Here is a 17,165-nt window from a genome sequence, read left to right on the forward strand (position 1 = left end):
TCAGCAGAATTAATTATCAGAACTCGACCAGTGCACAGTGGTGCAGTTGGTAGACCTGCTGCCTCACAGCACTGGAGACCCAGGTTCGATCCTGACTCGGGTGCTGTCTGTGTGGAGATTGCACGTTCTCCCTATGACTGTGTGGGTTTCCTCCGGGTGCTCCGGTTTCCTCTCGCATCCCAAAGATGGCGTGTTTGTAGGTTAATTGGCCCTCCCTAAATTACCCCTAGTCTTTCAGGAGTGGGTGAGAACATGTTGTAATGTAGAACTGGTGTCAACAGGTGATCAATGGTTGGCATGGACTCGGTGGGCCGAAGGACCTGTTTCATGCTGCATATCTGAACTAAACATAGTAAACTGAACAGACATAACTAAGTCTGTGTTAGTAACCTGTTGTAGATCCAGTTAGCATGGCCCTGATAACCAAAATAATTTTATTTCCAGTGAAACCTCCAGAAAGTCATGCATCCAATAATAAAATCTGCTTGGGATGCGTGACTGCATTTTAAACACGTCAAAGCTACACTGGCTCTTAATAAAGAAAGCATTCTTCTCTGCTGCTGCTTACCGAACACAATACGTTTCCAATTTTCTTTAATGATTAAATGCCTTGACTGCTGATTTTAAGCTTCATCACGACATTCAATAAACCCATTTTGTGTATTTCACTTTTTTCTAAAGTAAAATCATTTTTCTATAAACCTAAGTGTTATTAAAATAGGTGACGTTCGTAGCAGAGAAATTAAACTTTTAAAAGCAAAGTTAGTTTTAGCTAGGTTTGGTAATTGTTCCATGGTTTCCAATGAATTGTGAAAGACAACCTTGCATTGAAGTGAGCGCTCACAGGGTAGAGGATTCTAAAACCAGAGGATATAGGCTTAAGGTGAGAGGGGACTTCAGGTGCAATGTTTTCACTTGGACGTTTGGACAGGTATATGGACAGGAAGGGTTTAGAGGGCTATGGGCCAAATGAAGGCAAATGGGACAAGCCCAATATGCCAACTTAAGGGCCTGTTCCACTTGGACGTCATTTGCGTGTCACGCAGGTGGTGCGCCGCGCGCTACAGTGCGTCACTGCCTACGCCACCACGTCTCACCACGTGTGTCGTGACGCGTAAATGATGTCGCATAAATGACTTCCAAATAACGCCCGTGGGACAGGATCTTTAGTCAGCATGGATAAGGTGGGCTGAAGGACCCGTGTCCATTTCTGTCCTAGATCTCCTCCATTGTCAGAGTGGGGCTAAACGCAAATTGGAGGAATAGCATCTCATATTTTGCAAAGGGAGCTTACAACCCAATGGTATGAATATTAATTTATCTCACTTCAGGTAGCCCTGGCATTCCCTCTCTCTCACTCTCTATCCCTCCCCCACTAGCTTCTCATTTTCACCCTACAAACAGCTTAATAAAGGCCTGTTTCCTTTTTCATCATTTTTTGCATATCTTTCATTCATTGTTCTTGATCTCTCCACATCACCATCTATATCTCTCATTTCCCTTATTCTTAACCAGTCTGAAGAAGGGTCTTGACACGAAACGTCACCCATTCTGTCTCCGATGCTGCCTGCCCCGTTGAGTTACTCCAGCTTGTTGTGTCTATCTTTGACCTGTGCCCATGCTGTGCAGCTATTTGACTCTAATTGAAACCAATAACCATAGTTAAATGTGAAATAAGGAATTGCAGATGATGTTGGTGAATCATGAAGTTGGGATTCAGGTTTTAACTTTAGCTGTAGAAGCAGATGCAATTAGAATTTTGAAAAGGACGTTTGAGCAAAGATACGGATAAGAAATGTTTAGAGGGCTGTGAGCCAAATGGTATATGCCAATTTAATGGGCATGGACAAGATGGGCCAAAGGGCCTGTTTCCATGCTGTACATGTCAATGCTATGACTCTGTCTCTATGACTCCGAGTTGCGGGAAAACAACCTAAAGGATTCTTTCCTTTCCTCTCCAGGATCAGGCCAATGTTCTGATGTGTCCCGGTTCGAGACTGGAGGCAGCGTTGGTTGCTAAGGACCGGGAGATTATCCGGCTGTTGAAAGAGGTTCAACACCTGCAGACTGCCTTCCATGACCTTCAGGAGAGTTCGGCAAATCAGGTTGCAGAGTTGGAGCAGCAGCTAGCACTGAAGACGGAAGCTGTGGAGGTGATTGCCTTTCATGTAGTCTTTGTAACTTAAATAAAGTTCTAACGAAGTGGCCAGGAAATATCTTGTCAACAGCCTCACCCACTCTAGTGAACTAGTCATCAGATCCTTTTTTGATCTCTGGGATATTGGACACACAAGAAACTGCAGATGCTGGAATCTTCGGCAAAACAAAGTGCTGGAGGAACTCAGTGGGTCAGGCAGCATCTGTGGAGGGAATGGATTGCTGATGTTTCAGGCCCAATTACTTCTCTTGACCCAGAACCTCGCCTATCCATTCAATGGTGCTTTCAACTGCACCATGAAATTATTTTTGCATATTTACTCATGCAGGCACCACCATGTTTTGGCGCCATTTCCAGAGTCCGGTCCGCCCATGCGCGCAGTCTACAGGAGCGGATCCCGATCCAGGCAAACCCCAGGCTCCTGCAGGGCCTTCCTCTGTCATCCTCGACCGAATGGGCCTGCAAACAGGCATCATTTTCTTCCCAACGGCCATCTGTGTGTCCTGGGGCGCCTCCTGCAACCAATCTTGAAGCCGCTAGAGCAGTGGTTCCCAACCTTTTTTTGGCCATGCCCCACCTAATCACCTCTAAAATCCTGATGCCCCCCCCCCCCCCCCTTGCTTTCCCTTGAGAGAAAACGGAGGAAATAGATATTATAAGGGTAACTTAGCAAAAGCTCTTTGAATCACAGTTCTAAATCCAATTCAATAAATAAGGTTCTCCCATGACCTCGCGCGCTTCGTGTGACGTGCATGAAGAGCGATGGCGCGGTGATTATGTAATAACTACACAATAAAGACCTTTTTTACCCCAAAAAAATTATTTACTCAAAATAACATCTGAAACATAAACTACATATGTTTACCTGATGGAAAATCCAAAAAAATAAAAATCGAAAATTTGGGCCCAGACCTCCTCAGTCGCGCTCAATTGCCCCCCTTAAAAATCAAATTGCCCCCCTGTGGGGCGTACGCCCCACGTTGGGAACCACTGCGCTAGAGGCATTCCCTCCACAGATGCTACCTGACCCGCTGAGTTCCTCCAGCACTTTATGTTTTGCTAACCTGTGTTGTCAGGACATGCGATCAGTTGTTAAATGTGATGAATCATCTCCTTTTAGTTCAATCAGCGCCATCAATGTGCACAGCATCATTTACTAATACATTTTAAAGCTTGGAAAAGGTTAATCTCTTGTGGGGTTTAAGAAAAACAAAGTGCAGCATCTGTGGAGGGACTGGAGAAGGGATTGGACCCAAAATGGCATCAGTCCATTCCCTCCACAGATGCTGCCTGACCCGCTGAGTTCCGCCAGCAATTTGTTTCTTGCTCAAGATTCCAGCATGTGCAGTTTCTTGTGCTTCCATTTTAATCTCATTTGGTCTTGTCACTGATCAATCAGGCTGCACTCGCTTGTTTTCATTTCGTAGTTGTGGGGCAAGGAGGAGTATATTGTTTATTATAAAAATGCAATATAGTTGCTGAAAATTAACGTTCCCTTCAAACCTGTCAAAGCACCGAGAGGAGTTTGCAATTGTGTGAGTTTGAAGTAAACCAACGAGTAGAGAGGTGATAAGGCGACGTGATACAGCACCGCACTGTTCTGTGGCACAATGTAACTGTTTTGGAGCGGCCCAGTGGCACTGTACCGCTCTTCCCACATGGACTCGTTCGTTTAGTTTCTTTCCTTAAACTCACAGGTATTCAAAGTGTGTGCTGAACATTACAATACAATACAATACAATACAATTTATTTGTTATCATTTGAACCTCTTGAGGTTCAAACAAAATTTGGTTTCTTAATTTGGTTGTAAATGTGGTTGTACGTTAACTACTGTATGTACCTGCTGACTGATACTTCTCTCCCATTTCAGACTTTAGAAAGGAAATTGTGTGCACAACTAAACCACGAGAAACGTAAAACCGAATTAAGGTAAGTTTTTCGATATCTGTGTGATGGCCACAAGAATAACTGGATCTCTCTAGTTGTAAGGTTTTGAAGGTCCTAAGAGAATAATGACAAAACGTGGCCAAATACATTGTTCCTCATGCAGAATGTGTTCTATGCATTTTTATGCTCACAAGTTCTAGGAACAGAATTAGGCCATTCGGCCCTACTCTGTCCTTCAATCATGGCTGATCTATCTTTCCCTCTCAACCCCATTCTCCTGCCTTCGCCCCAAAGCCCTTACTAATCTCGAATCTGTCAATCTCCGCCTTAAAAAATATCTTCTTCTTCTGAACTTTCTTCATTCCTCTTCTGTCATTCAGTTTTCTACTACATCCCTAGAACATGGAACACAGAACATAGAACAGTACAGCACAGGAACAGGCCCTTCGGCCCACAATGTATGCGCTAAACATATTGCAAAGTTAAGTAATCTCGTCTGCCTGCCCATGATCCACATCTCTCCATTTCCTGCATATCCATCTAAAAGCCTCTTGGATGCCACTATCATCTCTGCCTCCACCTCCACCCCGGCAGCATATTCCAGGCACCCACCACACAGCATGTTTAAAAAAAACAAACTTGCCCTGCACATCCCCTTAAACTTTGCCCCTCTCTCTAAAGCTATGCCCTCTTCTTATCCTAACATTTGAATTGGAGATCACCAATTTACAGTTGTTTAATTTTACTCCCACTGTACGAGGTAATTCAAGAGTTCTCCCGAGTTTCCCCTGATTCGAACTCGGAGAATTACGGTAATAGCCGCTCTTAGGTACTCGGGGCTCTCGTGGACATTTTTCAACATGTTGAAAAAACTTCACGAGCTTACCGCGTTTCCCAAGTACCTGCCGTTAGCGTTACGAACCGCTAAGCGACGTCCCGAGCTCCGACATACCCGCTACGTACATTCTACGTACTTACCACGAGTTTGATTATTTTTTCAACTCGGGAGAGCTCTTGGGTAAACTCGTATAGTGGGACAGGCACTTTAGACAATGTTCTATTCCCCTGGAACTGAAATTATGCTTGTCTACCTTTTCAAATAAATTGGTTCTATCTAACCCCGAATTACAAGCATCACAACAAGATTCTTCACTCTGTGCTTGAAAAATCTTCAATGGAATCTTGGTATTTGTTCACGATACATATGGAAATCCATGACAAAATAAAATGCATTGTTCCATGAATAAGTTTCACTGCTCCAAATCGGTATGTAACAAGTACTATCAGCAGCAACCTTGCAAATGTTTCTATGCTCGTGGTTAAAAATGGATATTGGTTTATTATTGTCACGTGTGGCGAGATACGTGCGAGCTACGTGCGCTATCCAGTCAAGTCATACGATACATGAGTACAATCGAGCCTTACAAGTACAACAGGAAGTGCAAAGAGAAAAACACCAGAGTGCAGAGTATAGTGTTACAGTAATATTAGCAGCACAGAGAGAATATCCAAGGTCCGCAGGGGGGTAGGTTGGAAGATTGGGACGGCACCCTAGCTTGTGGGAGGTCTGATCACAACAGGGAAGAAGCTGTTCCTGAATCTGGTGATACATGCTCTCATACGTTTGTATCTTCTGTGCAATGGGAGAGGGGGGAAGAGGGAATGACTGAGGTGAGAAAGGTAAACCCAATCTCCGATGCATCCCAAGTGCAGATGCTTTCTCCAGTATTTTCTCTTTGGATCCTACATCTTGAACAACAATTAAACCAGGCAAACATACCTACTGTGACTTCTCGCTGGTATTTATTGCCACGGAGGTAGCTCTGTATCTTGCAACTGCATGATGACGCATATGTCATGATTGCTTTATGGATCCAATGTATTTAGTTTAGTTTACTTTAGAGATACAGTGTGCGAACAGGCCCTTCAGCCTTTGAGTCCATGCCGACCAGCGATCACCCGTACACTAGTTCTATCCTGCACACTAGGAAACAATTTACATTAGCCAATTAACCTACAAACCTGCAGGTATTTGGGGTGTGGAAGGAAACCGGAGCATCCGGAGAAAATTAAAGGGAGAATGTGCAAACTCCAAACAGACTACACCCGAGATCAGGATTGAACTCAGGTCTCTGGCGATGTAAGGCAGCGACGCTATGTGCCACCCGGGATAGAGGGATTTAATAGAGGCAACAACAGAAAATGCCCAGAATGTTCAACAGGTGCGATAGCATCTGTGACTAGAAAAATGGAACCAGTGTTTTAGATAGACAATTCTTCTTCGGCATTGGCAATGTTGGCTGTATTTGTTCAACAGGAACTATTTTTCTGCTGTTTGCAGCTGGCATAACTTAACTCTGAAATCATTTTGAACTGAATCATTATACCAATGGAGTTAGATAACTAGAAATAGACTTTTTAGATTTTTAAGTACAGATAAACCCAAGCCTTCAGTTTGATTAGATTTGATCTTTGTAGTTTGTGCCAGTCTAATATTCCCCTGAAGATAGACACAAAAGATCATAAGTGGTAGGAACAGAATTAGGCCATTGCCCTATCATGTCTACTCCCATTCAAACATGGCTGATCTATCTCTCCCTCCTAACCCCATTCTCCTGCCCTTCTCCCCATAACCTCTGACACCCATACTAATCAAGAATCTATCTATCTCTGCCTTAAATAAATCCACTGACTTTGCCTCCGCAGCCTTATGTGGCAAAGAATTCCACAGACTCACCACCCTGTTGGAGTAAGGATAGAAGGAACGGGTGATGTATTGGGTCGAGACATTTCTTCAGACTCTTCAGTCTCAACCCAAAATGTCACCCATTCCTTCTCTCCAGAGATGTTGCCTGTCCCGCTGAATTACTCCAGCATTTTGTGTACATCTTTGGTGTAAACCAGCATCTGCAGTTCCTTCCTACTAATACCCACCTGCCTTGAGTGTTTGTGTTAGCTGAATGCAATATTACAAATGCCACCAGCCTACCTTTGTGAACCAAAATAATGATTTGTTAATGCACAGTTTCAATATTTGGGCGTGGGACACATATATTTCATCACCGGGTGGTTAATAATCAGCGATGAAATCCTTTCTACAGATAGTGTCCAATCTTCCTGAAGGATACTGGTCCTTATTTCCAAATGGCTGGTGCTGTCTTCTTTTACCCCACACTAACTGCTTCCATCTCCTTCGGTGATCTCTCCTCCACAGCTTCCAACCTTGTTGGTCCGCCAGCCTGCCACTGCCTGCTTCTGTCTCCCTCCCTCTCACTGTCTTTTTGTGCTCCACAATGCCCGCTTCCATCTCCTTCGGCGATATCCCCATCGCAGCCTCGTTGTTCCCCAGCTCCACACTGCCCACTTCTATCACCTCCCCTCTCTCACTGTCCTCTAAGCTTCTAAAATAGCAGCGTAATTGCAGGCCATCACAACACTACGGAACCTGCTTGCAATGTCTTACAGATAATTACAATGGTGATAATTAATGCTGGGCATCCAGCGGTGTAGTGGGTGATGCTACTTTGAAAAGCTAAGAACGACCGTCAAATTAATTGTGAAAGATGTGCAGCAGAGGTCACAAACTTGCATTGTATATTCTCTTCACAGCCTTTTCAACTCGACAAACTCAACAGCCACCAATAGTCGGGCGTCCCTGGTAACTATTCTGTTTTTCTTGTGGTTTGCATCCTTTTGTTTAATTAAATGTAGCTGCAATATTAATATTGAATCATATGTCACCGTTTCACTATAATTAGCCACTCAGTAAGAAGTGCCAGAATGCATGTCCCAAAGGAACTTTTCATTGGCATTCCATTGAAATCATCTAAGCTCATTTGATGTGCAAAGTGATGACCAGATTGAAGAATAATTATTTCCTGCTGCTCAGGATAGGAAAAAAGATAACAAGGACTTTCTGCCAGAAAAAGAGATGACCCTTCCTCCCGAGAAGAGATGTTTACGAAAGAAACCAAATGCATATGCAGAAATGGGTAAGATTGCACCTCTGTTCTCAGTCTAATCTGTTCCGTATCAAATTGGGTATGCATGTACAGAAGTCCAAACAGACTAAGAATTGTGCTCTTCTCCTGAATCAAGTGGGACAAATGAAAGTTTTATTTCTCATGCCGGAGATAATTATCAAGGAGCCTTTCCCACCTACAAACAAATAACCAGCAGTCTCTTTGGATACAGTGAGATAATGAGCTATTTATTAGTCATGTAGTCAAACAGCACAGAAACACCACCCCCCTCCACCCCCCCGCAACTTTCTCAGTCCGTGCTGACCATAAAACACCTAAGTAAGATAATCCTACTCTAATACCATCGCATTCTCCCCATTCTCCCGAAGGTGTTCTCCAGATTCCACCCCACATTTACCAAAAAAAGGGCACAAAGTGCTGGAGTAACTCAGCATCTCTGGAGAACATTTCTCGAGACCCTTCCGTCACCTCTACGTTCTCCAGGGATGCTGGCTGACCTACTGAGCTACTCATGCACTTTGTGTCCTTTTGTTTATTAACCAGTATCTGGATAAAGGGAGCTTTTGTTGGAAATACACAGGGTGCTGTGAGAACTCACCTGGAGAACGACGCAGAGTCTTGGTTTCATACTTAATGTGCTTGCGGAGCAGAGAAAGTTCACTGGGGGTTTAGCTCCTGGGGTGAGAGGAGCGAGATATGAAGGAACGTTAAGCAGGGTTTATTGGAGTAAAGAAGAATGAGAGATAATCTTACTGAAACATCAGTCTTACGGAATGGACCAAGACGTTGTTTCCCCTCATGGGTAATCCTAAACCTGGGCCAGATGTTCAGAATATGGCGTCAACTATGGAAACGCAAAATAATTTATTCTCTCAGAGGCTTATCAGGGTTTAGAGAGACAGTGGGGAAACAGGCACTCTGGCCCATCGAGTCCAGAGGGCACCACGTCAGAATAAAAGGACGTACCTTTAGAATGGAGATAAGTAGGAATTTATTTAGCTGGAAGGTGGTGAACCTGTGGAATTCATTGCCACAGACGGCAGTGGCAACCGAGTCATTTGGGTATTTTTAAGATGCAGATTGATCGGCTCTTGCTTGGTAAGGGTCAAAGGTTTTGAGGAGAAGGCAGGAGAATGAAATTGAGACGGAAAGATAGATCAGCCATGAAATAATGACGGAGCAGACTCGACGAGTCGAAAGGCCTAATTCTTCTCCCATGTCCTGTGAACATGTGGTCTTATGAGTCCACACTGACCACCGATCACCTGTTGACACTGGATCTATGTTAATCCCCATTCGCATCTACCATGACAGCCTGAGCAATTTACAGAGGCCAATTAACCTCTGGAATTCTCTAACCTAAAAAGCTGTGGGGCAGAGCTACTGAATTATTCAAGACAGAGTTTGACAGCCATCTAAAGCACGAGGGTGTCGGGAGGCATGAGGATGGAGGTGGAAGCTGTTGTGAGGCCAGGATTGGATCAGCCATGATTTTAATGAGTGGTAGGGCTGTGGCTTGATGGGCCAAATGGCCTGCTTGTGTTCATTATGTTCTTCACCATTTGTTGGTAAAGCATTCATTGCCTCGCCCTTTAAAGTGACAATTGTTCATTTTTTATATTGTTTTGTAACAATATTTCCAGCTGGTGCATTATTTAACAATCTCTATACTTCATCTACACAGTGGGCATCCACAGTATATCAGTAAATTAGTTCCAGAGAAAATACTTTTTAAATCAAAATAATCTGCAAATGTAAATGTAAAATAAAATAAATCAAAACCTAATTAATATAACACAGAATTTATTATTTCTAACAGCATGATTAATGTACAGGAACAGCAACACTCTGCCATTTAAACACATTAACCAGTTGGTTATTTTTGTGTGAAACATTTATATTCTGGTAGTTTTACCATGAAGAAAATAAACAAGATTAAGATGGTGAGGTTTCAAGTGTACACCAGCAATAACCTCTGTCTGGGCTGACTTTTTTGAAAGCTGACTTGTATATCAAGTAGCATGGCAAAGAATGTGTTCAGGGTTGTAGATGGATGCAGGTCTGGAATACAATTAATGCTTTAATGATGTGAGGGAATTTTTGATGTAAAGGCATTCCTCTGGGAAGTTGCTGAATCATTTAAATCCTGAGCCATGTTACTTCTACACAAGTTAGTCTTTTGTCTTACTCCCCCCCCCCCCCCCCATACATCCAAGGGATACTTTGCAGGCGGCAGAAGACCATTTAGATTCATAAAATTGGCCGTCTAAAGTTGCACCTAAATATGATCTGAAGATTTGGAGGTTAGATGAAGCTCTGCTTCCTCCACATTCCTGGCAAACTTCCGAAAGACTGGAACTGTGCTTGGGTTTGTGAAGGAAATGAATAGCTGCTGAGGTCGTTATTGAACCGTGATTGAAAACAAAATAGCTGCGTTTACATTCGTATTAGAATAATTGAAAACATTTTTGGAAGCAAAGTTTTTTGAAGAGACTATTTGTTTTGTGACTGGAAATGCCAAAATAAATTTGCATTGATTAACATGTTAATCAGTGTTAATTTCAGTTCAAGTTGCAGTTATTTTGATTATCTGTTAATCCAATTTCAGATACACAGACCTTCTTCTGTGCTATTTATTGCAGGGCAGGCAGTATCTCTAGGCCATGTGGTCTGCTGTTTCCAGTGATATCTGTGCCTGGCCAACACCTAGCAGCATTTTCATCAGGGAGCACATTGTTGGGAGAGCCAATATGATGAGTGTCTAAAGTTGCTTAAACAATCCCCTGGATCCCTGGGGCTACACAGTGACACGAACAAGCAGAAATGTTTGAAGATTTTTTTTTTTAACATAAGCCAGTCTTCACAGTCTTCAGTCCCCGGGAATTCTGCTGTAATCTTGAGGAAAGGGGCAAATCCGATGAAATACTTGGGTTTGGCGGCATCACAGTCGAAATGTCTCCCTGTCTAATATCCACTGACTCAACACTGTCTAATGGTGATGGGGAGCAGGGAATGTTCTCCATTATAAGTAACATCACTTCCATCACCATCAATTTGTTTCCCACCAACTTCACCAAAGGGTGGACCAGTGGCACAGCGGTAGAGTTGCTGCCTTACAGCACCAGAGACCCGGGTTTGATCCTGTCTGTACGGAGTTTGTATGTTCTCCCTGTGGCCTCGTGCGGTTTCCTCCCACATTCCAAAGACTTGCAGGTCTGTAGGTTAATTGGCTTCTGAAAAATTGTCCCTAGTGTGTGGGATTGAACAAGTGCATGGGTACGTATAGCAGCACGTTTCAGAAATTCAGTTAAGCACAGATCTTTGTTGCCTGGACTTAAACAATCCAATGTTATTCATGACATGTGCCCAAGTGTCTAACCTGCTGATGGATGAGGTTCTTCACCCGAGTCGATACATGGTTCTGAATGCATCAGTTCATTCCTATATCCCTGTCATTTAATTGTTTAGTTTAAGTTTTGTTTAGAGATACTGCGTGAAATCTAGTCCTTCGCCCCACTGATTCCACGCCGACTGGGAATCCCCATACATCAGCACTATCCTGCACACTTACAATTTTACCGAAGCCAATTAAATTACAAACCTGTATGTCTTTGGAATGTGGGAGGAATCCAGAGCACCTGGAGAAAACCCACGTGGTCACAGATAGTACGTAAAACTCCGCACAGACAGCGCCCGTTGTCAGGATCGAACCCGGGTCTCTGGCGCTGTAAGGCAGAAACTCTACCACTGTGCCACCCAATTGGATGCACGTGTGTGAGTGAAATTGTGCCAGTGATTGAGGTCGGTAATTTAAACCTCTCCTTGAATTCTGCAGATGAGGTACAACCTGAAGATGGTGCCAGGAAAGCAGCTGTGAACAATGAGAAGGATGCCTCGAGTGTTGATCATGCATCACCAGCCCCTCAGCCAAGTCCACATTGGTCCCGAGATGAGCAAGCCTCTCCAATGGCCATCCCAACACAAGTGTCAACCCAAGGACCAGAACCATCAGGAGCACTCCCCCTCTCTCCAATCCCCTTGATCAAAGCAAGCGATAAGTCTTCTCCAGAGCCTTTGCATCACAGGCCACTGATGTCTCCCTTGTACTCGAAAGAGGCTGTAAATACTGTGGTTTACCCGACTGCACTCTACTCTGCTAAGGGAGCGCTAATCATAGGGAGTAGTTCTAGCAACAGTGAAGCTACCCCACCAAGTGACCAGTCAGAGGGCAGCGGCTCAAGTGCTGGTGATGACGAACATGTAGAGACAGCTGACATTGCTTTTCAGGTTAAAGACCAACTCCTAAGGCACAACATTGGACAGCGTGTGTTTGGACACTATGTTCTGGGGTTATCACAAGGATCTGTCAGTGAGATTCTTGCCAGACCTAAGCCATGGCATAAGCTTACAGTTAAAGGGAAGGAACCTTTTATTAAGATGAAGCAGTTTTTATCTGACGAGCAAAACATCCTTGCCCTTCGAACTATTCAAGTGCGGCAGAGAGGTATGTACACGGGCTTACGCCAGTTTTCTGTCTGATTGAAACTTGGAGTAATAAGATCTGAGAGTTGAAAATAAAGTGCTGGAGGAACTCAGCGGGTCAGGCAGCATCTTTTACTTTAGACTTCAAATATACAGCAAAGGAAACAAGCCCTTCGGCCCACCGAGTCCATGCTGACCGGTGATCACCCCATACATTAGCACTATCCTACACACTAGGGACAATTTACAATTTTACCGAAACCAATTAACCTACAAACCTGTCCGTCTTTGGAGTGTGGGAGTGAACCGGAGCACCCGGAGAAAACCCATTCACTCACAGGGAGAACGTACAAACACCTTACAGAAAAGACCCGTAGTCAATATCGAACCTGGGTCTCGGGTACTGCAACTCCTCAGCTGCACCATTGTGCTGCCCCTAGTCCTTGTGGAGGGAATGGGCGGACAACATTCGGAGTGGGTGCCTTCTGATGGTTTAGGAGAGAGAGCTGGTAGAAAGAGGTGAGAGGAAGGGGTGGGGCAAGAACTGGCAAGTGATAGGTGGATAAAGGTGAGGAGGGGTTGATGGTCAGATGAGATGGGTGGGGATGGTAACCAAGGCTGGACGAGGTTTAACAGTGGAGACGACAAAAGGGTGTGAATGGTGGAAACAGATAAAGAAGGTGAGGAGTGAAACATAGAACTAGAGGGAGGGGTGGTGACCATTCAGAAGGGCATAACAGAGGGGAAGAAGCCTGAGTCTGGTTGTGTGGACTTTCAAGCTTCCCTAGCTTCTGCTCGATGGGAACGGGGAGGGAAGAAGGAATGGCCAAACATGCTGATGGCAAGTGTAGGAAGGAACTGCAAATGCTGCTTTACACTAAAGATAGGCACAAAGTGCTGGAGTAGCTCAGTGGGTCAGGCAGCATCTCTGGAGAAAAAGGGTGGGTGACGTTTTGTGTCGGAATCCTTCACTGAACAAGACGTCCGACCCAAAATGCCACCAATCCTTTTTCTCCACAGATGCTGCCTGACCCACTGAGTAACTCCAGTACTTTGTCTCTATCTTCATACTGAGGGAAAATTTGGTTGGTATATTTTAAAATTAAAGTAACACCCGCCTGAATGAGCAGTGACCATCTTGTACACAGAGTTCATTGCATGTCTTACTGTATATGCAACTACTTGTAATCCTTCACAAAGGACTATTCAGATGGGTGTAATTTTCAATACAAGCTGTGACTCCAGATTATATGTTTTACCAGCTCAGCTGAAATCACAGCAGCACTAGGCATTATATGTCACAATGGTGGGGAAAAGAAAACATGAAATATTTTAAATTACCCTATGTTAGATCATGCAGAAGTGGAAATCTTACCAAAGATATTGTTGAGTTACAAAACGAAACTCTTGGGGGACCTTATTCCGATCCAGTGAAGGTAGTAATTAAATTAAGCTGCGTGTTGTTGCTGTTTTGTCTTCTAATTTACATGGGTAAAGTGCAAGAAACAGTTTTCATGCATCTTTTGTTTTTGCAGGGAGCATAACTCCGAGGATTCGGACTCCAGAAACCGGATCAGATGATGCCATTAAAAATATCCTGGAGCAGGCAAAGAAAGAGCTTCAGACTCAGAAAACTGGTGAGTAATTGGGAAAAACAATCGAGATGTGCTTGAGTTAGGATTGTCGATCTGCGGCTCCTTAAAACGAAACCACATGAAGGCAAATTAGATCTTTGTGGAGAAGTTCATCAGCTGACAGGCTGTTTAATCATAAATGTCAGAGTTTTGAGTAGCTGCTTTGAGAAATCTAATTCAATGTCAAATTGTGTGCAGGAGGAAGATATCACTGAGGCTCGGGTTAAGATTGTGTTTTTGGGGATAAAGAAACGCAAGGAACTGCAGGTGCTAGTTAACAAAAAAAGACACAAAGTGCTGAAGAAACTCAGCAGGTCGAGCAAGCAACATCTCTGGAGGACATGGATTGGTGAGGTTTCAGGTTGGAACCTTCAGCCTAGGGAAGGGTCCCAACCTGAAACATCACCTATCCATGTCCTCCATAGATGCTGCCTGACCCGCTAAGTTACTTCAACATTTTGTGTTTGTTCCTGGGAATAGGTTGCATCATTTCCACTAGTCGGAGAGTCTACATGACAACCTCAGAATACAAGGACGTACATTTAGAAAAGTGAAGAGGAATTTCTTTAGTCAGTGAATCTGTATAATTCATTGCTATAGACAGCTGTGGAGGCCAAGTCTTTGAATATTTTTTAGGCTGAAATTGACAGATGATTAATAATTGTGTCTGGGGTTTTGAGGAGAAGGCAGGAGAATGGGGTTGAGAGGGAAAGATAGATTTGCCACGATTGAATGGCGGGGCAGATTCAATGGTATGAATGAGCTAATTCTGCGCCTATGACTTATGAAAGCAAAGTCAGCTTAGTTATTTTCACAAGATGCATTTTTGGAGACCTTCAATAAATACTCATTTCCAGTTCTCCTTTGCATCTTGGAAAGTGTTATTTTTTAAATATTTTGTAAACGCTGCTTTGAGTCACAATTTCCACCCGCATTTGGAAAAAATATATAGTTATTGGTACTTGAGAGCGAAAGAATGCTTAAAAAAAACCTGACTTTCTCTTTTCCTTTTAGTTGAATCTAAAAGCTCTCCCTTGCCTGTATGCAGTGCAAGTTCCAGCAGCAGTGCTGGCTCTGATGATGCGATTCGGTCTATCTTGGAGCAGGCCCGGCGAGAGATGCAGGCCGAGCAGCAAGTTCTGCTGGAGATGGAGACCCGGAGTAGCAGCAGCAGCAGCAACAATGCAGCGGTAACCCCGCATGTGGAAGCTTTACCAGCCACAAGCAAAGTTCCCCTTACCCCCTCCATCAAGCAGGAGGAAGGCATTGCAACTAAAAGTTCCCAGACTCCTCTCAGCGTGGTGTCACCCGCGGCCTTTGTGCAGAGCATCATACGAAAGGTGAAGTCGGAGATCGGTGATGCTGGCTCCTACTTCGACCAGCACTGGGCCACGGAGAGGAACGTGGCTCACAGGTTGTACGCTTCGGTCTCGCCCTCCCCGTCGTCCTCCTCCTGCGGCTCGTCGGGGACGTCGGGAGCGGTGAGGCAGTGGCGGGCAGAGCCCAGCGAGAGCAGCAAGAGCGGCGAGGAACAGCCGGCCGCCTTGGAAGCTGCCAACAAGGTCGCGGACATCAAATGCGAAGGCAGCCCAGACTCTCAGAGCACGGGACAGCTCTCCGTCTTCCCCACCTACGTCCCGCGGTCGCTGAAACCAACCGTACCTCCGCTGACTCCAGAGCAGTACGAAATGTACATGTATCGAGAAGTGGACACTCTGGAGCTGACCAGACTAGTTAAAGAGAAGCTGGCCAAAAATGGAATCTGCCAGAGAATCTTTGGTGAAAAGGTAAGCGGCCAGACAAATCAATTCAGAATGAATTTCCCTGCCCTGCCAAGCTGGAAAGAGAAATGTCTAGGGAAGAGGAATAGTGTGGGCGGTTCATGATTTCACTTTAGACAACTGGTAGAACCTCTGCCTCACAGCGCCAGAGACACGGGTTCAATCCTGACCTTCGGCGCTATCTGTGCGAATTTTGTATGTTCTCCCTGTGACCGTGTGCTCTAGTTTCCTCCCACATCACAAAGACATGTTGGTCTGCAAGTTAATTGGCCTCTGTCAATTGCTTCTAGTGTGTCGGGAGTGGATGAGAGAGTGAGATAACAAAGAACGTGTGATTGATGTTGGTCGGCATGAACTCGGTGGGCTGAAGGGCCTGTTTTCTTGGGGAACAAGGACATGGCAGACCAATTGAATAACTACTTTGGTTCCGTCTTCACTAAGGAAGACATAAATAATCTGCTGGAAATAGCAGGGGACCGGGGGTCAAATGAGATGGAGGAATTGAGTGAAATCCAGGTTGGCTGGGAAGTGGTGTTAGGTAAATTGAATGGATTAAAGGCCGATAAATCCCCAGGGCCAGATAGGCTGCATCCCAGAGTACTTAAGGAAGTAGCCCCAGAAATAGTGGATGCATTAGTGATCACACAGAGAGTGGTGAATCTCTGGAATTCTTTGCCACAGAAGGTAGTTGAGGCCAGTTCATTGGCTATATTTAAGAGGGAGTTGGATGTTGCCCTTGTGGCTAAAGGGATCAGGGGGTATGTAGAGAAAGCAGGTACAAGACACTAAGTTGGATGATGAGCCATGATCATATTGAATGGCGGTGCAGGCTCGAAGGGCCCAATGGCCTACTCCTGCACCTAATTTCTATGTTTCTATATTTCATGCTGCATCTCTAATCTAACCATATTCTTGTAATGGTTTTCCTCATATGTTTGTCCATCTCGAAAGATATCATAGAAACTAGAAACATCTTAGGTGCAGGAGTAGGCCATTCGTTGGAGCCTGCACCGCCATTCAATATGATCATGGCTGATCATCAACTCAGTATCCCGTACCTGCCTCTCTCCATACCCCCTGATCCCCTTAGCCACAAGGGCCACATCTAACAAATATAGCCAATGAACTGGCCTCAACTACCCTCTGTGGCAGAGAGTTCCAGAGATCTGTATCATCATCTAACAAATCAGTGCAAGAGGCTTGTTCAGATCAATAGTCTCTCATACTGTCATGGTTCAG

The 17,165-nt window shown here is 44.5% G+C and overlaps 1 protein-coding gene across 9 annotated transcripts in view; it reads left to right on the plus strand.

Moving 5' to 3' along the window:
- cux2b (cut-like homeobox 2b) overlaps window positions 1–17,165 on the plus strand; it is a 285,814-nt gene that overhangs the window by 251,813 nt on the left and 16,836 nt on the right. For all 9 annotated transcript variants that reach the window (XM_055655802.1, XM_055655796.1, XM_055655795.1 and 6 more), the window contains 7 exons: window positions 1,962–2,153; window positions 4,030–4,088; window positions 7,656–7,704; window positions 7,936–8,038; window positions 11,865–12,533; window positions 14,047–14,148; window positions 15,160–15,932. In XM_055655802.1, coding sequence (XP_055511777.1) covers window positions 1,962–2,153; window positions 4,030–4,088; window positions 7,656–7,704; window positions 7,936–8,038; window positions 11,865–12,533; window positions 14,047–14,148; window positions 15,160–15,932 — 1,947 coding nt within the window. The remainder of the gene's footprint in view (window positions 1–1,961; window positions 2,154–4,029; window positions 4,089–7,655; window positions 7,705–7,935; window positions 8,039–11,864; window positions 12,534–14,046; window positions 14,149–15,159; window positions 15,933–17,165) is intronic.

This window comes from Leucoraja erinacea, chromosome 25 (genome assembly GCF_028641065.1).
Source record: "Leucoraja erinacea ecotype New England chromosome 25, Leri_hhj_1, whole genome shotgun sequence".
In the NCBI taxonomy this organism is placed as follows: domain Eukaryota; kingdom Metazoa; phylum Chordata; class Chondrichthyes; order Rajiformes; family Rajidae; genus Leucoraja; species Leucoraja erinaceus.